General features: G+C 48.0%; 2 protein-coding genes across 4 annotated transcripts in view; both read left to right on the forward strand.

Annotated features, from left to right (window-relative positions):
• Window positions 1–8429, forward strand: part of LOC143831683 (laminin subunit beta-1-like) — a 70730-nt gene extending 62301 nt beyond the window's left edge. For all 3 annotated transcript variants that reach the window (XM_077324897.1, XM_077324899.1, XM_077324898.1), the window contains exons 33-35: window positions 2620–2796; window positions 3988–4141; window positions 6311–8429. In XM_077324897.1, the coding sequence (XP_077181012.1) occupies window positions 2620–2796; window positions 3988–4141; window positions 6311–6444 (465 nt within the window). In that variant the 3' untranslated portion in view covers window positions 6445–8429. The remainder of the gene's footprint in view (window positions 1–2619; window positions 2797–3987; window positions 4142–6310) is intronic.
• Window positions 8430–20909: 12480 nt separating this feature from the next.
• Window positions 20910–24546, forward strand: LOC143831685 (uncharacterized). The gene is made up of 4 exons (XM_077324902.1): window positions 20910–22882; window positions 23352–23435; window positions 23615–23698; window positions 23978–24546. Exons 1-4 carry the CDS (start codon window positions 22261–22263, stop codon window positions 24475–24477), a joined length of 1290 nt encoding a protein of 429 aa, XP_077181017.1. The 5' UTR covers window positions 20910–22260; the 3' UTR covers window positions 24478–24546.
• The last annotated feature ends 239 nt before the right edge of the window (window positions 24547–24785 follow it).

The raw sequence follows: 24785 nt of genomic DNA on the forward strand, positions 1-24785 counted from the left end.
AAAAGCACACACAAAGCCCATAGGCCATTATTGAAAAATTATCATATACACTGTTCAATCTTAGGCCTTAGACCTAAGATCTCATTCCCAGATCTCCAGGAGTTTCCCTTCCTGGATTTGGCAACCTACCCTCCATTCAGGGTTGGTTTAAAGATTCCTGGGGCCTATAGCACCAGAGCCAGTTTAAGGAGTTGCAAGGCCTTAGCGGAGCACAACTGGCACATTGGGGTGCACTTTCCTAGGGCAATTGGAACGTTGGAAACAAAGTTAAGCGACAGCTTGGCTAACCTGTGCCCCCCTCTTCCCACTCCCTCTATTAGATGTTATGGGGGAGGGCAACTAAGAAATTGTGTTCCTTGAGATCAGGGGTAGTCAAACTGCGGCCCTCCAAATGTCCACGGACTGCAATTCCCACAAGCCCCTGCCAGCATTCACTGGCAGGGGCTTGTGGGAATTGTAGTCCGTGGATATCTGGAGGGCCGCAGTTTGACTACCCCTGCTTGAGATTTTTTACTTTTGTTATATGACTTTTATGCCCTAGTCCAGGGGTAGTCAAACTGTGGCCCTCCAGATGTCCATGGACTACAATCCCCATGAGACCCTGCCAGCAAATGCTCATGGGAATTGTAGTCCATGGACTACCCCTGTCCTAGTCTGTTTTAATGGGGTTTCATTGGGGTTTTATTGTGGACAATTGGTAACCTGCCACGAGCTGGTTCCGGGAGTGGCAGGAAATAAATCTAAATAATAATGATTTAAAAAAACTGACAGCTTTTTTTATTCTTGTGGTCCACAAGCTATATTAGTATGAAGACCCCTGACAATCAGTGTCAAGGCCCCCTCTCTGTACAGCACTATGGGGGCCCTGGAGCTGTGGGCCCACTGCATGGGCTACATGTGTTAGTAGGATAAACCCCCTCTGCCTCCATCCCCCACCATTGGCCAGGGAGGACCCAGCAACCCACCTCCGAGTCTCTATTATCAGTATAAAAGTCAAAGCGTCTTTGCAGGATCTGAGTTGCTAGTTCAGACTTGATCTTGAGACCAGAGCTTGCAAGAACACCCCTGCTCCCTCATTGCAATATGTATTTTGCAAAAGTCAGCCTTTAGAACTTGCGAGTGGGGTGCATGAAAATCAGAGCTGGCGTTTGGTTATAGAGGTCTTAGTCATTTGTACAGGCTGGTAGATTAATCTGTAGAGATCTGCAGTTATTTGCATATGATTAAAGTAACAGTTGTAAAAGGCAGGGGGGACAGATCATGGCTGGATGCGTCACAGCAGGCCCCATCTCAGAATAACTATCCCCTCCTCGGTGTGACTAAAGGAGGCATGCTTCTGCTTGCAAAGGACCTCCCACCCATAGATTCACGAGTACTTGCAATTTAGAGATCATTAATTTAAAACAAATCTGTTACCTGATTAATCCGGAGCACTTTTGCAATCAGTTAAAATATTTCCAGTTGATTAAGGTCATTGCAGCCCTGCATGCTTAAATTCATCAGCCTTGAAGGATGGAAGTTTGTTCTTGTAACACAGCCCGCAAAAGTATGCTGTGTTAGAGGGGAGGCAAATTTCAATTCCCTGTAGCAGATGATAACGTATTTGTATAGTAGATATTCTGTGCAGAACTGCAGAAGCATCCTGAAAGAGTAACAGATGTAAGCCACAGTTTGATTCGAGTCCACCTTAGAGGCCAGCAAGAGATTGAGGTCATAAGCTTTCAAGAGGCAAAGCTCCCATCATAAAGTTCAGTTGATACCTTTAAGCAACTTCTGTGAGCAAACAGCTTTTCATCGAGTCACATTAGACCAAATAATGTCATACTGAAATCATCTTAGCCCCAGGGCACGTCATCGAGAACTTGTAGAACATTTATTTAGTTGATAAAATAAGCCATTTGTAAATCCCACTCTCCGCTGTAGAAAAAAGAGGCAGGATACAGCGTAAAACAATACGTAGCACCAAATCTTATGCTCTATTTCAATTTAAAGCATCAGATAAATACCAAGAGGTGAAACGTGGGGGATGCACAGTGCCATCCAAACAGGATTACATCCTTCTACGCCCACAGGCTCAAAAAGATTAACTTTGCTTAGATGGATACTGCAAGAACACCGGATAAGAAGTATGATTCTCAATTAAAGCCAGGAAATTAAGAAAAGTAAAGCATAACATAAAAGAGCACATTAAAAAGAAGAAAAACCTCTCCATAAAATGGCTGAGCTTATACACTTTTACCTAGCAGCTAAAAGGCACCCACTCAACTGCTGTAATGCTTTTCATAATCATGCTGCCCTTGCAGAAAAGGCCTATTTCAGATATGTTGAATTATTGACGTAATTTATATGTATAAAAACCTGGTTTAGGAATATTCTGGCACAGGAGGAGGATGATAGGTCAGCAAAACCTTTGTAAAAGTTTTGGTGCACGCAGTTCCAATGCTAGGTACCAGTCAACAAACAGGGTTTCTTCGTTATGTAAAGCCTGGGTGGGAAAATAGACCCCTTTTTCTTTCCTGCACTCCTGAAACTACCCCAGATGCAAAGTGAGAGGCGAATGATGCCCAAGCAGGCCTTTCTCAGGGATCAAGGCCTGACTGTGTCCCTTCTTCCTTTCAGGCTGAGCACAGGCTCCAGGCAGTGGTCAACAAGGGGGCGCAACTGGAAAGCCGCCTCGGAGATCTGGCTCAGGATGTGGCCGCCTTGCAAGAGAAATCCCAGAGCAATCAGCAGCTGGCTCAGCAAGCAAAAGGAAAAGCCGAGAAGGCCACTGCTGTCGCAGGAAGGCTGTCTAAGGTAGGAGCCTCTCTCTCAGGTAGGTCCCCCTTGCTGCCAACGGGAACTATGTCTGCTCACCCACCGCGCCACTGCCCATTGATTTCTTATGGCTGAAGCAGTCTCCACACCTGCATGTTCCTGCCAAGGATCCACTCAGCTTCTCTTCAGGGGTCTGACCAAGTAGGCTCTTCACATGTTTATGCCACAATCAGTTTTCCAAGATGCAATGAGACGTTTTGTTAGATAACCTCATCTGTACCTTGCTCCATCTTCTGCCATCAAGCATTGGGCCCTTTGTGCCCATGTTGTGAATATCCTAAGAAACGAAGTCTAGGCTCAAACGAAACAATGCAGCGTTGTTTATACTAGTGAGGCACCTCGACTCCACACCGGGGTTTGGTCTCGCTCGGGGGCCAACGGAGATGGCTTTTCTTTGCCCGTTTCCACAGGACATCCGGGTGCTTTGGTAACTCTTCCGGCCTTTCTACAGTCATTCTTTCTCCAAAAGACCTCAGCAAAGCCATGGTGGGTGCTGTCTGGATGGGGAAAGTCTTGGTCCTGCTCATGCTAGCACCGTTTTCCAAGCCCTGGCCCCCTGCAGCAGCTTTCTTCCCCTTGCCAACCACTTTGACCATCCCTAGGGCTGAAAAAAAAAATTCGTCACTGACAAATCACAATAGCATTATACTGTAGCAATCTGTCTGTGACCGATGCTGATTTAAGAGAAACAAACAGAAAAAAAAACCTTGCTCCCCAATGTGTGTGGGGAGATGGCTACCAGGGGAGCCAGGTCAGGAAATATGGAAGCCCCATATTGCAGGGAAACCCACAACATGGGGGCCCCATATTGCAGCTGTGCTGCTTTGAGGCTTCTTCAGGTAATGAAAAGTGGGGTAAAAAAAACCCCACAGTTCATCTCTATATCAGCTTCACACCTTGAGGCATCTGTCATATACCAGTCTTGGTGTTGTTTTACTTTGGAATGCATGCCAAGTACAGCAGGACAGCCAGATTCTGTCTGACCCTAGAAGAAGGGAAGCACCTCTGCTCAGACACCCCCCACCCCACATCCATACTTGCACTGTGCTGTGTCCCAGTGGGAGATCCTGTGCCAGCTGCACTGGAAAGCAGACTGCCAGTTTCTCTCTGCTCCATTGGCCATGATGATGACTGTTGAAGTCTCTCTCCCTCTCTCTCTCTCCCCTCCAGGAGGTGGAGAAAGTGATGCAAAAATATCAAGACTTGCAGAAGCAACTGGAGAACCAGCCGGGGGGAGGGGACTCCTTACAAAGGCTAATGAACCTGAAGATGCAAGCGCAGAAGCTCCTTGACAAGGCTAACAGCAGCAAGAGAAAGGTGGATGGTAAGGATGCAGCAAGCTTTACTGAGCAAAATCATGCCGGAGGGAGGGACATGGCTGCGGGGAAAGGTGTCGCTTTTGTCATCTAGCAAGTGGCCCTTTTCAAACCTGAGGCGTCACAAGTACTGGGAACCCAGCAGCCATTCACACTGGGAGCATCCGCCACCGTGCATGTTCCCAATCCACGTTCCCGCAGTGTTGTCTGAATCGGGGTTGCATGCATGCTGTTCTTGCACATGCAGCTTTGGTGCGTGGGGATCAGAACCCTGGAAAATCCCGTGGTCAGTTCACATAGGCCCAAGCTGTACACACATGCAAAACACGTGCATTTTCCCCTCCAGCCAGTGTGGTGAGCATGCATATCAGGCAGATGTACACTTGGTTGCCAGACTGTACCACTCATTGTTACAGTAACAGAACAAGCGAAGAACACAGAGAGCTCTAGGAGAACAGTGCAAGTTCTGTTATTAATCTTTTTACAGCACCAAGAGTGTGGCATGGCTGATTCTGAAATACAAAGGATCTATGTTTTATAAGGGGAGAGCGATGTTGTGATATTTCAGTGCTTATGGGGGGGGGGGGTGTCGGAATCTACCCAGCAGAGTATTCACGGGCTTGCAGGGACTTGCTCCTGAAGCCGATAGGGGCTGGCTTGACATTAAAAGAAGACTATGGTAGGATAATAATAGCAGTTTTGCAGCATAGCTCCCAATGCTTTTTAGTAGTCATTTCAATATTCCTGAGGGAGGGAGGGAGCATCATTAGCATGTATCCATAATAGACTGGAGGAAGTCCCTTTGGCTCTAAAGAGCCTCCCTCCAACTCAGATGGCTCTTCTGTGGGAAGAAGGCGAGATTTAAGCTGGAAGAGGGCCCCAGAGTTTGTTCTGTAGAATGGTAGGCTGCAGGCCACTGTCTCATTGTAATTGGGAGCCAGGGATACAAAAGCCCTGCTGGGGCTAGGAGAACGCCCAGTTTGGCATTGATTCATCTCCTTTGGGGGTTTCAGAAAGTGGGGGGAAATTCCCCCCAAAGTGCCGCTTTCGTGGTGAACCCAGCCCCCATGGACTCCCCCCCCCACTGGAGCAGGAAGAACATCCCGATGTGCTTACATCATCCAGAAGTGATGTCAACATACTGGGGTCATCAGGGGCTTGACATTCCGGGTTTTGGCAAAACTCTGTGGTTTGAGGTCAATTTTTTTTACCATAGAGTTTCCCCAAAAGCCAGCACATCACCCCCCCTGCCCAATGCCTCCAGGGTGCTGGTGTCACTTCTGGGTGGCAGCAGCACACGGGACGCTGATGCCGAGGAAGGGTGGCTAACCCAGGCCTAGTGAGCTCTTTTTGAGAATAACATGGAGAAGAGGAGATTGATGTAAACCATTTTGGAGAGCCAGCTTGGTGGAGAGCAGCGGCTTCTAATCTGGCGAGCCGGTGTTCTGGTTCCTCACTCCTCCACGTGGAGCCAGCTGGGTTACCTTGGGCTAGTCACGGTTCTCTTAGAGCTTCTGTCTCAGGGCAGTTCTCTAAGAGCTCTCAGCCTCACCCACCTCACAGGGTATCTGTCGTGAGGAGAGGAAGGGAAGGCGATTATAAGCCGTTTGAGACTCCTTTGGCAGTGAAAAGCAGAGTATAAAAACCAACTCTTCTCCTACTTCATCCCTAATGGGGAGAAAAATAGGATATAAGCAAAGTAAATAAATAAATGGCAATAGTTAAGATTTGGACTTGGTAAGTCTCTAGAATTGCCAGCACTGGGTTGGGAAATATCTGGAGATGTTGGGGGTAGAACCTGGAGATGCAGAGTTTTGGGAGGGGACAATCTCATAGAGGCCACTCCCCAAAGCAGCCATTTTCTCCAGGGGAAATTATCTTGATCATCTGGAAATTAATTGTAATAGCAGGAGCTCCCCAGGTGTCACCTGGAGCCCTAGAAGTCTTGGTTCATAGCTTGGTCGCAGCAGACACTTGTAACATGTCACCCCTTCTCCTTCTGCACTGAAACACCGTAGTTACTTCAGTGGACAAACGTCTCCAGCTTCTGGTACCTGCCTTTCTGTTTGGGGAGCTTTACAAGTCCTAGTACACACACCCCACACACATACACATAAACTGAGTTCTATTTGGGAGAGGGAAAAAACTCACTCAAGGCTCTGCTTTCGCCCCACCAGAGTTAGAGAAGCGCTTCGCGGACAACGAGAAAGAGATGCAGGATAAAGCGACAGAGCTGCAGAGGTTGGAGAAGCAGGTGATGGACCTTCTGCACTACATACGGGAAAAGTCCGCAGCCTACGCTACCTGCTAGGGCCTACGTTTCTGCCCTCCGTGCCTCGGGCCTGACTTCTGCCAGCTCCATGCTCTGCCTTGGCGGGACTCTCCCATTCGAGTCAGGGTCCAGCTAATCTCTGAGGCCTTGTCTGTAGCGCCTGCAGGGCCTTAATGCAAAATCAGTCCATTTCATCCTCATGCACTGTACCAGGTAGGCCTAACTGGGTCTGGGCCCAGGAGAACAACTCTAGCTGTCAAAATCTCATATCGATGTAGTTATGTTGTGTCGAGTCCATGTTTATGTCCTAGGCCTCGGAGCGAGGGGATTAGAAAAGTATATATGTCTGTGGCTATTTTCCAGAGAGATGGAACATGCCCTCCTTAACCCTGTTCATGGAATCATTCCCCTCAGCCTCTTCCTGCCTCCCTCAGGATTTCCCCCCCCCTATCACCAAGGAAACACAGCACTTCCCAAGCCACCCAGGCCCTTTGGCCAGTGCCCTCAGGCTGTGAAAAGGATGAGTGGGTGCTACAAAAACAACATTCCAACTGTGCCAGCTGTTGTTGAAAATTTGACTGCAGCCAGTGGCTGTCTGTCTCTTTAGGCCCTGAATAGGATCCCTGAATCTTCTTAGGTTTATGATCCCATGCCTATGCCCACCATTTGCAAATAACGGGTGAAGACCCAAAGCTTCCCTCAGGCCAACAAAAAAGAGTGAACAAAAGCCATTCAGCCTCTTGCCTGAACCTTCCACTAAAGTGCCTCCTCTTCCACCCGTAATTTGACAAATCTTCTCTGCCCACTTCTCTGCTGAACTACTCTGACTATGAAAAATTAGATACCAGGAAAAAATTTTTCACAGTCAGAGTAGTTCAGCAGTGGAATAGGCTGCCTAAGGAGGTGGTGAGCTCCCCCTCACTGGCAATCTTCAAGCAAAGGTTGGATACACACTTTTCTTGGATGCTTTAGGGCTGATCCTGCATTGAGCAGGGGGTTGGACTAGATGGCCTCTGTGGCCCCTTCCAACTCTATGATTCTATGATTTTCATGTTTCCTGGGCACTGGTAAGAGCCACCATTAGAAGATAGCTTTCAAGAAAGGATTGCATGGCTTCCTACGAGATACGTCTGTGAACAGCTATTGATCACAGTGGTTTAGGGTTGCCAGCAGAAAAAGGTCTTCCTTCTCAGCCGCAGCACCATCCGTGCCATGTTTCCTCTCCTGCTCTGGATGCCTTGCCCATTTGTAAGCAGAAGAGGCTATAGCTCAGTGGTAGAGTCTCTGCTTCACATACAGAAGGTCCCAGGTTCAATCCCCAGCATCTTCAATTAAAAAGATCTGATAGGAGGTAATGTGGAAGACCTCTACCTGACGCTCTAGGAGCTGCTACCAGTCTTAATAGGCAATACTAACCTTGATGGGCTGATGATCTGATTCAGTATAAAGCAGTTTCGCACATTCATTTACTTGCCTGGAAGAGAAGCACTTGGCATTCTAGAACTACGTGGCTAGTTGGCATTCTAGAACTACTCGGCCCCAAGGTTCTTGCCCAGCTCTTTCTCCCAGTCTGACAGTGCCAAATCGGTCTCCATTCTGTTTACAAGTGGCCACATGTTTCCCTAAAGACAAAACAGTGCCTGTCTACCACCCCCTCCCAACATGTAGTATATATTGGGTTGGATCCAGTCAGTTTGTTGACTAATTCCCCTTATTTGGACCCCGTTCCCATGTCATTTTTATTGCTGCAGGTCCCAAGATCCCCAGCAGAGCCTTTTGGGTGGTCAAAGGGGGGACCCTCTCCTCCTTTTTTCACCTCTGAAAAGCTGGTTAAATGTAGCCCATTTTCGCAGTCTTATGTGGTCTAATGTACCCCTTTCATCCCATTGGCGCAGTGACCATTTGGGAAGTGCCACTGCAGCGGGATGGCCACACTGGTCATCGCTTCTCAATTCATGTTGCTCAGGGTGAACTCTCCTCCCCCTCCCCCACTTTTTTGGTAGAAATAAAGTCCTTGACTCTTCCGATATGTTTTTGTGTCTCTTACTGGAGAGGCGGTGTGTTGGGGATTAAGGAATTCTCATGGACACCCCCCTCCCCCCAGAAATTACAGCAATTCCTTAGGATGGTACCCTGATGATGCGACTCATATGTGGCAGCTGGACATTTTGGAAGCCGTTGTTGCTGGGTTAAAACCACTTTTAGGGCCATTCCACACCCAAAAACTATAGTGAAATGATTACCTTTTGCAGATGCCATATTTTTGGCATTTCTCATGACATCATCAACATCCAGCGTCCCAGCAGCAAACCAGTAGCTATATCCTCTATTTTAAAATGCCATGTAGCGCGAGCGAGAGGGGAGCAACCCTCTCTAACGAAATGCTAAAGAAAGGTTTGGAGGCAAAGTAGTACTATCTCTCTCTCCCTTCTCCCGGGGATGAGGGTTTATTTTTTTATTTTTTTGAAGCAAACCGCCTGGAGCAACAAATATGCGTTAAATCTTCCAGGCAGAGCAAAAAAAAATTCTCCCACCTCCAAAGGCCCACGTTATTTTTTACTGTTACGCCATGGCAATGGCGTAACATTATTTTTTCAATGTGCGGAATTGCCCTTAGAGTTCCTAAATCCTAGCCTAAAGACAGCTTTACTCATCTTGTGGCAGGAAGAATTTACTTGCGCGGATTCTCTCATTGCTGATGTCCAAATCATACTCAAGTTTCACTCTGGTGCCACTATGTTAATGATAGAAACCAAATATGGACTCAGGAAGGGGAGGGGAGCATTCTACCTTGTGGGGAAAAACATGTGTTTTTATGGTTTCAGTCACATTTCCACCCGCAAGCAGGCTCTCAAGCTGGGGTTTAAAAAAGCAAAGGATGTGCCACCAGCCATTACCAATATGGAGTTCTGTCCAAATCCCTTTTTGAGCACCCCGGCTTTCTCATGAACGAATACAAACCCTCGCCCACCCCTCCTTGCAAAACCAGATGAGAAGAGAGACACTCAGACATCTGTCTGCAGGAGGGTTTAAAAAACAAAACACCTTGTTAAGCTTAATTGGGAACACCTGGCTCCTGCCAGTGGCTATTACAACTCAGCGTATGCTTCAGTGCACTTCAGTTGAGCGCTGAATACTGAATTATTATCATTCACATAGATACAATTCCTAATATCTGTATGTTTTGCCGGATAGGGGAAGCCCCCATAGGTTTTTCAAGACAAGAAATATTCAGGAGCAGTATGCCATTGCCTGCCTCTCTGTCGGGGTGTGGGTACATGTCATTAAGTGCCATAAAATTGCTTCCAGCTTAAGGTGACTGTGAGTAGCACTGCTCAGGTCATGCAAAGTGAAGGCCGCGGCTTCCCTTCATTGAATCAATCCACCTCCAGTTGGGTCGTCTTCTCCTGCTGCCTTTTCCTAGCATTATTGTCTTTTTATTATTTATTTTTGAAATTAAAAAACGCTTGCTCCTGGGGAGGAAAGCTATGGCAAATCTAGACAGCATCCTAAAAGCAGAGACATCACGCTGCCAATGAAAGTGCGTCTAGTCAAGGCTATGGTCTTCCCAGTTGCAGTGTATGGCTGTGAAAGTTGGACCATAAGGAAGACCGAGCGTCAAAGAATTGAGGCTTTTGAACTCTGGTGCTGGAGAAGACTCTTGTGAGTCCCTTGGTTTGCAAGGCGAACAAACCGGTCAGTCCTAGAGGAGATCAGCCCTGCCTGCTCCTTAGAAGGCCAGATCCTGAAGATGAAACTCAGATACTGTGGCCACCTCATGAGAAGGAAGGACTCCCTGGAGAAGAGCCTAATGCTGGGAGCGATTGAGGGCAAAAGAAGAAGGGGACGACAGAGATTGAGGTGGCTGGATGGAGTCACTGAAGCAGTCGGTGCGAGCTTAAATGGACTCCGGGGAATGGTAGAGGACAGGAAGGCCTGGAGGATCATTGTCCATGGGGTCGCGATGGGTCGGACACGACTTCGCACCTAACAACAACATGAATTAATGACCTGCAAACATCATAGCGTTGCTCAGGTCCTGCAAACTGAAGGCCGCGGCTTCCCTTCATTGAATCAATCCACCTCAAGCTGGGTCTTCTTCTTTTCCAGCTGCCTTTTCTTAGCATTATTGCCTTTTTATTATTTATTTTTATTCAGGTACTGCCCATGATTGTGATGTCCCTCCCGTGGCTCTCATCTTCTCATGTCATCAAAACACGATAGCCTCAGTTTGGTCATTTCAGCTTCTAGAGGAGAGTTCAGACTTGATTCGATCTGGAGCCTGTTTGCTGGCCTTTTGGGCAGTCCATATTATCCAGAAAACCCTCCTAAAAACCGTGTCCAATGACCCTCTGTGGAGTGACCCTGGTACCTGGCTTTCCTTGATGATCTCCCGTGCAATGACCAACCAGGGCTAGTCTGGGCTGTCCAGGTCCAAACCTGTCATTAACAGCCGACTAGCCGAAGAGCTTTCCCATGACATTTTTATATGGCGCCTGTATTTACATGCATAGAAACATGTTGCGTGTGAGGTAACCTTGAGACTGACTTGTCCAAAGACAAAAGCATTCATGGCAAATGTGGACCTTGTGTCCAGGTCTCCTCGGGCAAACATGAAACTGTGTGGAAATGACTGGTTCTGAGATAAGATGATCATAGAATTGCAGAGTTGGAAGGGGCCATCCAGGCCAACTAGTCCAACTCCCTGCTCAGTGCAGGATCAGCCTAAAGGATAAAGATCTGTCCAGACTGCTGCTTGAAATCCGCCAGCAAGGACGAGCTCACCATTGCCTTACACAGCCGACTCCGCAGCTGAACTACTCTGAACGTGGAAATTATTTCCTGCTATCTAGCAAATAACGTAGTTTAAACCCATTATTGTGGGTCCAGTCTTCTGCTGCCAACAGGAACTGCTCCCTGCCCTCCTCCAAGTGACAACCTTTCAACTACTAAAAGAGAGCCATCCTGTCCCCTCTCCACCTCCTCTTCTCCAGTCTGGACATCCCCAAGTCCCTCAGCCTTTCCTCACAGGGGTCGGTCCCCAGGCCCAAGATCATCATTACTCTCCTCTGAACCCTCTCCATTTTGCCAACGTCTTTTTTGAACATTCAGGAAGACACCTTTTCAAGCAAAGTAGCCCTTCGAAACAGAATGTCTGCTCACCCTAGGCAGCATGGGCATTATGTGTCTGCTCTGTTTTGACCTGGGTGGGGACCTCTGGCTTCCTCTTCCTTCCCCACTTGTGTAGCATCAACAATTGGTGCCTGAACTGTGTGATCTCTTATCCTTCCCCTAGCTGCCCCCTTCCCGGAGCCTTCTCCTTCCAGTGGAATGACCCGTTTGCTCTCTCTCCAAAGGAGCCTGGCCCAGATAAAGAGGGGACAGCTCATGAGTACGTAGCTGCATTTCAGAATTTGAAGCACTATGTGCATAGCAAGCTCTGGGCACGGAGAGGAGAGCGAGCAAGAAGGCGCATTCCAGCCCAGTTCCAGGACCAGCCCACTCTGCAGCTGGGAAAAGCCGGAGCATTTTCACTCTTCAGCAGGAATGGGAGCTTTTGCCCACCCCGCTGCCGGGAAAGACAGGCACCAAGCTGGCAGATCAGGAAACGTTAAAGAAACAAAACAAAACGCCAGCCATCGCCCGGCACTGTGACTTTGCACTTCCTCAGTACATTTCAAACAGGTATTATTTTCCAGCTGAGCAGTTATGCGAAGATGGGCCTTTAGTCACGGTGTATATTTGGAAATTCAAATGAAAACATGCCTTTTCAAAATGTCAAGTAATATCTGACAGTGCTTGGTAGGTTACTCCACCGAAGCAGGCCTACGCATGTCATTTAAGAACTTGAGGGTTTGGGGAGCAGACTCCAGAAGCGGATCTTTATTTTAACCAATTCGGTCATCTGACAAAAAAATGGAAATCGATCTCTGCTTCTGCCTGGCTAGCTGAATTAACTAATACTTTGTTCTCATGAACAAATGAACATTGATTTACAGAAGTACCAAAAAGCCATTGAGTCTTTCATGTCCGCACATGCATGCAAATGCTATGTAACTATCCTGACTCCCCTAACCTCATTTTTAATCAGTAGATGTAGATGTAGATACTTAGACTGACCAAAAGCAGTTCAACAGCATGTTATTTTTAAAAACATAGTATAAATGTTTATTTTTCTTTTGCCACAAGCTACCTTCGAGATTTTGCTGAAATGGACTTGCTCCTCATCCTCCCCTGCCAACATTCTGGGATCCTTCCAGCCTTTGCCCTGTCCGTCAAACTTCAATTTTGGGTGCTTCCATATCAGGACCCCTGACCTGGGCCCATGCTGCACACATTGTATAATGCACCTTCAAAGTGCTTTTGCAGCTGGATTTTCCTGTGCGGAACAGGATAATCTTCTAAAGTGCAGAATCCAGCATGTGCAGAATAGGAGCTGGATGGTCCAGACTAGCCTGTCTCCTTCGTTCTTGCAAGCAGGGTTGGCCCTGGTCGGTATTTGGATAGGAGACCACTGAAGAACACCAGGATCACAATGCAGTGGTAGGCAACGGCAAACCACCTCTTAAAATCTCCTCCCTTGAAAACCTGACAGGGTCGTCATAAGTCGGCTGCGACTAATTGGCACATGGGGAATTATTCCCTGTTGAGCACCTCTTGCCACTGTAAGTACAGAACATCCACATGTGATGGGGGGGGATTCTCTATGTTTACTTTAGAACAAGGTTCAAGTCTAGTGGGTCCTTTAAGACCAACTAAGTTGTATTCAAGGTGTCAGCATTCATGTTCACACACACTTCTTCCGATGCATTTCAATGTGTTCGTGCACACAAAAGCTTGAATTAAACTTGGTTGGTCTTAAAGATCCCACCGGACTTGAACTTTGTTCTCCTGCTTCAGACCAACACGGCTACCCACCTGAAACTGTTTTCTTGAGTAGTCCCTTGTGACTACTCTACCCTTGAAGGCTCAAGGGGGTGGCAGGTTACAGTAGATGAGCAATAGAGTTGGGAGTGTCCTGCATAGTGCAGGGGGTTGGACTAGATGACCCAGGAGGTCCCTTCCAACTCATTCTATGATTCTATGATTGCCAGTGTCCTTCCCCTGAAGGCTTTTTCCTTTATTAAAAATAGTGCTTTAACCCTACTAAGCTAGCAAAAAAGACTTGGGGGCGTGTGTGGGCAGGGGGAAGCACAAGAAAACTGAAGGGAAATGGTCCCAAAGTGAGCAAGGGGGTCCAACAATGGACACTTTCCCAACCACATGATAATCCAACCCATTTTGAGTATGTTTGGGAAAAGAAACAGTGAAGTAGTGGAAAACCTGGAAGTTGACCAATTATACTAGGGATGCCGGCCTCCAGCTGGGACTTGGATATCCTCAGAAACACAGCTCATCTCCAGTGGAAAGAAAATGGATGTTCGGAAGGTGGATTCTATGACATTGTACCCCACTGAGGTCCTTATCCTCTCCAGACTCCACCCCCAAATCCAAGTCTTTATTACAAGGGATGTGTCTTAAAAGAAGAGTTTTCAAATTTATTTTGGATATAAGACTCACGTCAGAGGCTTAGGGCACCGTGAACCTGCCTTCCCTCTGTCTGGGGAGGTTATTCTAACTTGCACTATCAATTATGATCCACTAAGGACTTGGGGGGGGGGAAGGGGAGGGGGACGGGTTTATTGTGTGGCAGGATCCGTGTTGGATAACTAGAGGGTAATCCCTGCAGAACGCTGGACACACCAACACGGGGGATATATGGCGCTCGATGCTCGGCAAAGACAAGCTGTTTCCATAGCAACTGGATTCCAGGATCCTCCAAATAGGCCAGCTCACTTCCATGGGCCCATCCAATTGAACTCAGTTTTCATTGTCAGGCAAGGGCTGTCAGAAGAAAGCCCTCATTTCAAGCAGAAGGTTCCTACACCACACTACATTGTTGTTGAGGAACAAGCCCTGAATCACACATCCCCCCCTTTTTCTATCCTTACACTCATAGATTTCCTTTCAAAGTAGGTACCTCAAAGGAAAGGGCTGGAAGAAACCCATAGATTTCTCTGCTTCCGTTGTGAGGGTGAAGGTATACAAGGCAGCACTGGCCTACTGCAGCTGCTCCGTGTCTTTTTTTCTCTCCATCGGCTGGTCCTCTCTAGCGTGCTAGTCTTCACTTCAACCCAATTTACCGGGGTGGCTTCTCCTTATTTGGGCAGGTTGACCCAACCCCTTCCAAAATGGCCTACGATGGGCTTGGAGATGGTTGGGAGGGGAGGGGCTTCAGCAATCCAAATTGGTACCGGCCAGAGGATCCTCTCTTCTCACAGGGTTGACTTGAGTTGGTGGCAACTGAAGTGGAGTGTGGGGAGTCCTTGGGGTGGGGGTCTTGTAGGATTTCTGTGTACAGGGATGTGTGTGTGATTGTTTTAACTGTTGAGGTTGACAGAAGAGGTTCTTATTTAAGAAGCATTTTATTTTAGTAGTGATGCCATGTTCACTGTGAACATGTGACTTCTGGGGGCCTGGCAGGGAGGCGTGTCCAGCTGGCACCACTTCCGGGGTTACTTGAAGCCAGAAGACTATTTTGGGGGTTACGCCATGGTCAAAAGGTTGGAAAAGGATGCTACAGAGCAACCACGGCGATGATTTTTGGAAGAATCTGCTGCTGAGGCCCAGGTCTGGTCTCTCCTTGCTCACATGTTAAGAGTAGGATATGGAACAGCAAATCGTTATCACTCAGCAACATGGGAGTTCCTTTTTAGCCCAGGCAGATTCAGAGAAGAGGCCCCTCTTCTTCCTGTCCCATGGTTGTCACCTGTGTCCTGTGCTTGCAATGGTGGAGTGGTGTCCCTGTTGTCACATGTGGGCTAAAGCTGGTTCCAAGTCTGGAAAAGCTGAAGACTGACAAACTGATCTGGTTGTGGTATCATTAAGTCATTAAGAGAAGGACCTGCCTTCTCTTAGCTCTATCCAGGTCCCTGGCCATGGACCGTTCATACCATGCCTCTGCTCTGCTTATGCACAGCATCAGCACATGGCCCAGCAACAACAGCAAGGGTCTACCAGGTCAGGCAAATAGCACCTGCTTAGTAGGTGATACATGTCCATTAGCTGAATCAATTGTTGTTACCTACACCTGGTGCCCCTTTGGCTGTACTTTGAACAGCTGCTGATGTGCAGACATTAGTGAGCAATTATGCTTATTTCCCTGCTGTGCAAAATTTCACAGGCTACCTTCTGCATATCAAGTGGTTGCTAAATGCACCGAAACAAATAAGCATGGGGAGTTTTCCTGATCCAATTGGCAGCCCTGCTCCACTGCTCCCCCCCCCCCCACACAGGTAGAATACCAGCATTCTTGCATTGGTACCAGACCCTAAAATTGTGCAACAATGGATAAAGGTAAAGGTATCCCCTGTGCAAGCACTGGGTCAAGTCTGACCCTTGGGGTGACGCCCTCTAAGGTTTTCTTGGCAGACTCAATACAGGGTGGTTTGCCAGGGCCTTCCCCAGTCATTAACATTTACCCCCCAGCAAGCTGGGTACTCATTTTACCGACCTCGGAAGGATGGAAGGCTGAGTCAACCTTGAGCCGGCTGCTGGGATCGAACTCCCAGCCTCATGGGCAGAGCTTTCAGACTGCATGTCTGCTGCCTTACCTCTCTGCGCCACAAGAGGCTCTGCAACGATGGGAGTGACATACAAAAATACATATAGGAATATGATGAATTCAAGGTTATGTGCTTCCCTGGGTGATATGAGAATGTATACTATAAAGTTGAGATTCCAGCCAGTTTTAACAGCTTGCTCAACCCCTGAACTTTTAAAGAGCTTTTGCTATTTTTCATGCACACATAATGAGGGCCCAAAAAATCCCGAAAGGGAGCAAGCACCGTATTACAAAATCCAACTGAGAATGGGGAGAGAAGATATATTTACTCTAGGATTGCTAGCTCTGGGTTGGGAAATACCTGGAGACTTTGGGGGTGGCGCTGAGAATTGGCAGAATTGGGGGTGAGGAGGGATCTTCTCCATGGACTATAATGCTAGGGAGACCACCCTTCAAAGAAGCTCCTTTCTCCAGGGGATCTGATCTCTGTTGCCTGGAGATGAACTGTAAAACCAGGGGACCTTAGTGGAATACAAAGCTATAGAGCAACCCTCCATGGCAGCCTCTCTCAACTTTTTTACCATTGAGAGACCCCTAAAACATTCTTCAGGGTTTAAGAAACCCAGAAGTGGCACAATCATGCAGAATATGGTTGGGAAATATAGCTGTGCACATGCCCACCTGGAGCCCCTCCCGGTCCATCAGTGGCCATTTGAGGGAGGGGGCGGTCGACATGAACATATATGGTCATATCGCCTGATAAATGTTTAGCAGATTGAAAATAAAATTAAAATTAATTAACTCCAGCCCTTTCACAAAACCCTGGTTGAGAAAGCCCAGAATATCCATTTTCTCCAGAGGATTGATCTTTGTTGCCTGGAGAGGACGTGTAATTCCGGGAGACCCTCAGGTCTCACCTGGAGGATGATATCCCGATTCTCACCTTTTTAGGAAGCCCATTCCACAGAGTCATGGCAAAGGCCTAGGCTCTGTTTGATGCCAGGCAAGCCACAGATAGCTGCATGATGGCTGTAGCTGGCCTGCAGGGACATATGGAAGGAGAAGGAGAAGGAGAAGGAGGAGGAGGAGGAGGAGGAGGAGTTGGTTTTTATATGCCGCTTTTCTCTACAATCACCTTTCCCTTCCTCTCCCCATAGCAGACACCCTGTAAGGGAGGTGAGGCTGAGAGAGCCCTGATATTACTGAAGAAGGAGAGCTGATTCTTATATGCCGCTTTCCTCTACTCAAAGGAATCTCAATGCGGCTTACAATCGCCTTCCCTTTCCTCTCCCCACAACAGACACCCTGTGAGGGAGGTGAGGCAGAGAGAGCCCTGATATCACTGCTCAGTCAGCTTTATCAGGGCCATGGTGAGCCCAAGGTCACCCAGCTGGCTGCATGTGGGGGAGTGCAGAACCGAGCCCAGCTCGCCAGATTAGAAATCCGGACTCCTAACCACTACACCAAACTGGCTCTCAACACCAAACTCAGTATGCAGCAGTACTGAAGAAGTGACAGTGACTCACCAAAGCTCCTGCACTGCCACAAATTGTGTTAGTCTTTTAGGTGCTCCTGGACTCCTGCTCCTTTTTAATGCCACGATACAGATAGAAATGTGATGAAAACACGGACAGAAACGTGATAAATAAGTACTTCGAAAGCAAGCCGCATGTATTTGCAGTTCCTACCTCTCCCAGGGGCTTGTTTGTCTCCTGCCATCCACACCCTGGTAGAACTCTGATTTGAGCCTTGCTCCAAGTAGTAGATTATACTCAACAGCTAGTAGCTGCAAGGCCCTAGAGCAAATATCTCCAAATCTTGCATCTCGTACCATGGCACTCACTTTGTGGCTTGCAGATTCACAATTGACCATTAACCACGGTAGACACATTACTGAATGCCCCGTGCACCAGCACTGCTGCAAAACACACAGAGAGATTATATCAGATATACCGACATTAAATACTTCATGATTACCTCTTTAATTACCGTAGCACTTGGGAACATGTCGTTATCTTAAGCAGCCCCAGGGAAGGATTGGCAAGTCAGACTTCTGACACGCAACTGTCTGCAAACTTTCGCTGCTAAAGTGAGACTAGTCAAGATGCCTACCCTAGGCGGAAAGCAGCAAGCAAAACATGGGGCTTTTCCACACATTGGGGCATTATCACATGAAGCCTGCTGTATGGCAAAGCATGAGAAATAATAGCGACTCGCTGGCACTCCACACCTCTTGAGCTGTCTCGAATGTTTCTGGGCTCTTTTCACATGTCTTGCACTCCTCACTTGCTGCCGGAAATGCAATGCACTTTAGTCTTGTTTTGTTTTGCCCTGCCTACCACTGTCAATAACTTTGGCCAACCAGTCCCCTTCTGACATGGCTGATTGACATGTGAACTTCCTGAGAGCGCTGTTTTTTTAAAAAATAGACTTATTCGTTTAAATGCCTCTCCACATATTCAGAGGCACAGACAATCGCAGCTGAGGTGCGTGTCTGCCTATTCGTTGCTCCAGGCAGTTCTCCATTTTAAAAAAGAACTTCCATTCCCGGGGAGAGGGAGGCGGGTGCGAGGGGGGGACGTTGGAGGCGGAGGTAGCGCTTCTTCACCTCCATACATTTCCTGTGCTGGTGGCCTGCTGGTTGTCCACCGGGGGATAGCGCTTTTTAGGTTGGTGAATCCACTTCTGGGGATGAACGAACTCTCACTTTGAAATGGCAGATATAGCGAGCAGTTTGCTGACCCGATGCAGAAGGCTGGCAACATCATGCGGAGCGGACAGAATACAGTGTCTTCACCAAGTAAGCATGGTGGTAAACTTATGGCATGCAGAAAAGCCCTTGGTGATAGATTATTCTTCTCCAGCATTCCTCAAAGGCTTCCCTAAACAGGATGCATTCTTTTGCATGCTACTGTTCTGCTTGCTGAAAGTCAGGAATGCGTTCAGTGGAGATCCATGGAACCTTGAAGCAAGAAGTTCTGTTGTAATTCTAGGCTTTCTTCCACGCTGGGCAGTTTTACATGTGAATCCATTTTAAATATATGTTCAACTTTAAGCAAATCATGGAGTCCTGATTGCAGGAGACCATCTTTCAGTCTGTACCTTCGCCTGCAGATGCAGGTAACCAGGGTTGCCAACTCCAGGTTAGAAAATTTTTAGAGGAGAACCCTCAGAAGAATATAATGCCACCATCCACCTTTCAGAATGGCCTGTAGATCTATGGTAATTCTGGGAGCTCTCCAGGATCCCCCAGGAGTTGGACATCAATTTCCAATTTTGATATATTTATTTCCTATGCTCCCCACCATGGAAGTAAACCCAAACAAGTGGTGACCATACTATAAACCAGGGGTAGTCAAACTGCGGCCCTCCAGATGTCCATGGACTACAATTCCCAGAAGCCCCTGCCAGCATTCGCTGGCAGGGGATTCTGGGAATTGTAGTCCATGGACATCTGGAGGGCTGCAGTTTGACTACCCCTGCTATAAACTAAGCTTGTTATTCCTGTCTATATGTATGGACTGGTAGCTTCCATGTCAATGTATCTGAGGAAGTGTGCGCGCACATAAGAGCTATACCTTGAATAAAACTTTGTTGGTCTTAAAAGTGCCACTGGATTCGAACTTTGTTCTATTCATCTGTCGCCATGAGTTCTGGCGTTAAAAACATTTTTTCGCAGTCTTTGAAGTGCCACCAGATTTCTGTTTGATTTTGCTGCAACACACTTACAAAGATACATACTCTAGGAATTCCAGAGAGGTTTACTCCTGAGTAAACAGACTTAGCATTTTGCTGAGAGTGTATAACTGAGGGGAGGAAAAAAAATCAACATTGTTCATATTTCCTGAAAAGTGTTCCACAGTTGCCCGTAAATAAATCTAACAGGATGTGAAGAAATGTTCACTTAATGGCTTTTATAGATCCATGTGGGAGTGCAATAAAAGTGAAGGATTCCTCACATTTATGGCCCTATTCAACATATCACTGTCAAGTATACGCTTTGAGCTGGGTTGAGCTAAGTCAATTGTCTCAGAAGAAGAAGAGTTGGTTCTTATATGCCGCTTTTCTCTACCCAAAGGAGTCTCAAAGCAGCTTACAATCGCCTTCTCTTTCCTCTCCCTACAACAGACACCCTGTGAGGGAGGTGAGGCTAAGGGAGCCTTGATATTACTGAAGAAGAAGAGTTGTTTCTTATATGCTGCTTTTCTCTACCCGAAGGAGTCTCAAAACGGCTTACATTCTCCTTCCCTTTCCTCTCCCCACAACAGACACCCTGTGAGGGAGGTGAGGCTGAGTGAGGCCTGATATTCCTGCTCAGTCAGAACAGCTTTATCAGTGCTGTGGCGAGCCCAAGGTCACCCAGCTGGCTGCATGCAGAGGAGCGTGAAATCAAACCCGGCTCGCCAGATTAGAAGTCCACACTCCTAAGCACTACACCAAGGTGGCCTGCCACATTTATTCATACAGGATCTGTGTGTCAAAGGTGGTCGGGTATCCCCTGGTCACCAGTGGGGGATGGGGGTAGGGTTGCTAGATCCAGGTTTGGAAAACTCCTGTAGATTTAGGGATGGGGCCTGGGGAAGACAGGGACCTTAGTGGGGTACAACAGCCCAGAATCCACCTCCCGAAGCATCAATTTTTCCGGGGAAACTGATCTCTGCACTCTGGAGATGAGCAGTAATTCCAGGTGGGCCCAGGTACCACCTGGAGGCTGTGCCTTTAACTATCAAACGAGGAAAACATTTATTACTGCATCACCTTTTGGAGAAAAAGGCTTCATAGCAACTTTAACAACAATTTGATGGGCATCCATCATCCATGGCTGATTTCCTTATCTCTCCCTCCTTCAATAGAGCTCAAGATACCATAAAGAAGATATTCATAGCTGAGGGGCATTTCCCACGGCTTAAAAATAGCACAATGGTAGCTGATTGAAAACGCTACTAATTTGCCATAACGCACGACGTCGTAAACAATCTGCAACAATCCTGAAACCGAACCGCCAAAAGCGCTTCGTTGTAGCGCTTCTAGGGGAATCCAGAAAACTGGATTCACCCTCCGGATAGCGATACACTCCTGCAACCAATCTGCAACACTAGCGCTAAAGACCTGTGCGTTACCATTGTTGCGGGTTCTTCAAAGTCCCTCCTCCCGAGCCTGTCCTCCAAACTTCCGGCGAACTGTTCGCCATTTTTTTTTTCTCCGAGCGAGCGGGGATCTACGAGGCAACGGGACAGCGACTGGCTTTCAAGCACGATCACTTTCGGAAATTCTGCCCGGACACCACAAGAGTTTTTCACAAGCACAGTGGCACACACCGTCACGTTCCCAAAATTTGCCCAAAGCTTAAAACCCCGTCTACCATCGGCCAGTCCTAGCGGAGTCAACGTACAGGGAGCATTTTAAAAAATTTTCCTCTGAGCGTGCCAACGAACGTTCGCCGCTCGCAGTCTCCTGCTTAGCTTAGAGGGGTTCAATAGACATGATTCGTGGTGATATCATGAGGGGCGGCTTATGTGTAGTGGGTCTTTGTGTGGTTCCCGGTGCGTGCTTGTGCTTGGGTGCGGACAACCCCTTCCATTGGCGGCTAGACCTCCGGCAAGCGGAGTTGCCGTCCCCCGTTCATTTTAAAAAATTTTCCTCTGAGCGTGCCAACGAACGGTCGCCGCTCGCAGTCTCCTGCTTAGCTTACAGGGGTTCAATAGACATGATTCGTGGTGATATCATGAGGGGCGGCTTATGTGTAGTGGGTCTTTGTGTGGTTCCCGGTGCGTGCTTGTGCTTGGGTGCGGACAACCCCTTCCATTGGCGGCTAGACCTCCGGCAAGCGGAGTCGCCGTCCCCCGTTCATTTTAAAAAACATTCCTCTGAGCGTGCCAACGAACGTACGCCAGTAACATGTCATGTTTGGTTGATTTATGCTGTGGCTGGTGAATATTATTGGGGAACTGCCGAGTACTGCCGCACTTGCTCTCGGTTGAACACCGGCATGCGTTTGTGTAATGGCGGACATTTTCCTAAAATGGCTCCCGCTGCATGTTCAAACTGCTCTTCTCGCGTGTAAACGAATACGCGCATGCGTTAAGTCAAACAACAAGGGCGCCAATCTGGCCATTAGGAGCAGATCCTGTTCCCGCGCGAGGAGTTTTGAACGTGACATGTGACCTGATGTGGCCAATGTGCGTGTCCCCTGCTGCCCTCCACCAATCAGGAGCCGGCTAGTCCCTTTGTCTTTGTGTGCGGGAAGGTATATGATCCGTTGCACCCTGCACCTCCCACCACCATTTTGCTCAGCTACTAGCGAAAGCAACATGGAATCGTCTTCTCAAGCCTCGTCCGTCCCTGCAACCGGCCGTGGCCCTACTTGGAGGGACGCGGAGATCAGGGACCTGATCGGGATTTTCTCGGAGGAGAAAATCCAGGACGCGTTCCAGTCCTCCCACAGGAATAGGGAGGTTTTTGAACAAGTGGCTATTAAGATGCGCGCCCTGGGCCACAACAGGACCGGCCTTGAATGCCGGTCGAAGACCAAGACAATGAGGGCAGAGTACATGCGTGCCGTGAACCATAATAAGGGTTCCGGCAACGAAAAGGTTACCTGCCCCTACTTCGAGGAGCAGCGCCAGCTGTACGGGGACGGGGAAGGATCCGGCAGGCCGAAGCGCGTCGGCCGGAGCCTTAAGGTGGTTCGGAAGCCGGCTGCCCCGGTCGAGGAACCACCCGCTGAGGAGGATCCCGGCGAGGGAACCTCGTCCAGCTTTCGCCCTCCACCCCCCGTCCAGCAACGAGCCGCGGAATCGGTAACGCTGGACCTGATCGCCATCGCTCCTGGGGAGCCAGAGGAGGCTCCTGAGCAAACGCCCCTTGCCTCCGGTAAGTGATTTTCTTTTTATTTTATATTTCCTTTTGAGCAAATGTGTGTTCTGACGTTTGGGCATCGTTTTCTCGTGTGTTCGTTGCAACGCATAAGATGGTAGGCTGTGGAGTGCTTGCTGTGGTTACTATTTGAAACGGTTTTAATTTTATAATTTTATAATTTAATTTTTAAAAGATTTTAAAAGAAGGTAGGCTGTGGAGTGCTTGCTGTGGTTACTATTTGAAACGGTTTTAATGTTATAATTTAATTTTAATTTTTAAAAGATTTAATAAGATGGTTGGCTGTGGAGTGCTTGATGTGGTTAGTATTTTAAACGGTCATGTTTAACCCACAGCCCCAAAATATTTGCTGCATGCCTCGCCCATAGGCCTTCTGCAGTACTTTGGCTCACTACTTTGGGAGCTTGCTTTGTGGTTCATGGTGTATGCTTGCTCATTTTTCACTATTTTCTGCTCTTGTCCACAGAGACACAGTTGCCAGGGACGGGGCCCCTAGAGTCTCCAGCAGCACCTGACGTGGATAGTGATTCGGGGGCATCAACTAACATTGGTAAGTATTAGTAAAAATAGGGGGGGGGGCTGTTTTAACTGCTTTGTGCTTTTCTGTTTGTGCAGGGCAGCAGCACTGCTAAGAGAAAGAAGAGAGTCCCTCTGCGTTGCTGGTGTAGGCTTTGAAGCTGGCTTTGCCACCCTTTGGTCCTAGATCTTTTTTTTTTCCTTTTTTTGCAGATTTCATACCCGGAACACAGGAGGAGGAACAGCCTGGGGTGCTTGGACCTCCTGCCCGGCGCAGGCGGATACAGATTCAAGATGGTGAGCGTGCATGACCTGTTCCTTTCGAGCCATAGCTGCAGGACAATGTCGCTAGGCACTAACCATGTGCTCCCTTTTAATTGTTGAGAGTCCTGCTGTGAAAGTAGGCAAAAGTAAAAGCACAACATGGGCAAACAAACAATGGCCATGTGCTCACCGGGGATTGTTTAAATTCTTGGCAGGAAAACACGGGGACAAAAAAGGACACCATGTCCACCATGGTGTGTTTTGACTTTTTTGATGTTACTAACAGTTTTGTTTCTCATTTTTTGCCAACAGAGGTTCTTTCAGATGAGGAGGAGGAACCACCCCTGCCTCCAGGCAGCCCACCACCTAGAGGTGCGCTCCCAGCAGAGGAGAGGCTTACGAGGGAACGCGGCAGGCTGAGGCGCGTCTCAGTCTTGACAAGCGTGGGAGAGAGGCTCCTTGAGCACTGCTATGAGGAGTCACGGCGTGCCGCGGCCGCTGACCAAGCCATGCTCACACTCATTGCCCAGGAGGGGAGAAAATTGAGGGCAGTCCTTAGAGAGACAAACCAAATCCTACGCGAAGGCGTGGAGGAGGTGCGACTGATAAGGAGACTCATGGAGAGGGCAGTAGCGGTCATGGAAAGGGCCTACCCTCCACAAATCGCCCCCCCACCACCACCCACACCAACACCACCACTTCCAGCACCCACCCCACCAACTCCCTCTCAGAATGCCTCCACCCAAACAAGAAGGAGGACTATTCTCGGAAAGAGAAAAATTAAACCAGCAGACAAGTACTCCCCCTCCTAGTTTTGCCCACTTTTTCTATTTCATGTTATCTGTGTTTTGTTGTTTGTTGAATAAAGTTTATATTTTTGACTCTGTCTCTGTGTACCCTACTGTAGAATCTGCAAGGCTGAAAGCGGCCTCTCTAGTGATTGTGTATATTGTGGTACTGCTGTGTGGGTTGGAGGTTGGAGGGGTGTTAGTTCAAGGAGTTTTAGGAGTGTGGTGTGGGGTTAAATATGTGCGAGTTTAAGAAGTCACACTGGAGTCTTGTTATAAAATTTGCAATAACATTTTATTTTAAACAACATTTTAACAGGGGAAAAACATTA

The sequence above is a fragment of the Paroedura picta genome, chromosome 3, assembly GCF_049243985.1.
Source record: "Paroedura picta isolate Pp20150507F chromosome 3, Ppicta_v3.0, whole genome shotgun sequence".
In the NCBI taxonomy this organism is placed as follows: Eukaryota; Metazoa; Chordata; class Lepidosauria; order Squamata; family Gekkonidae; genus Paroedura; species Paroedura picta.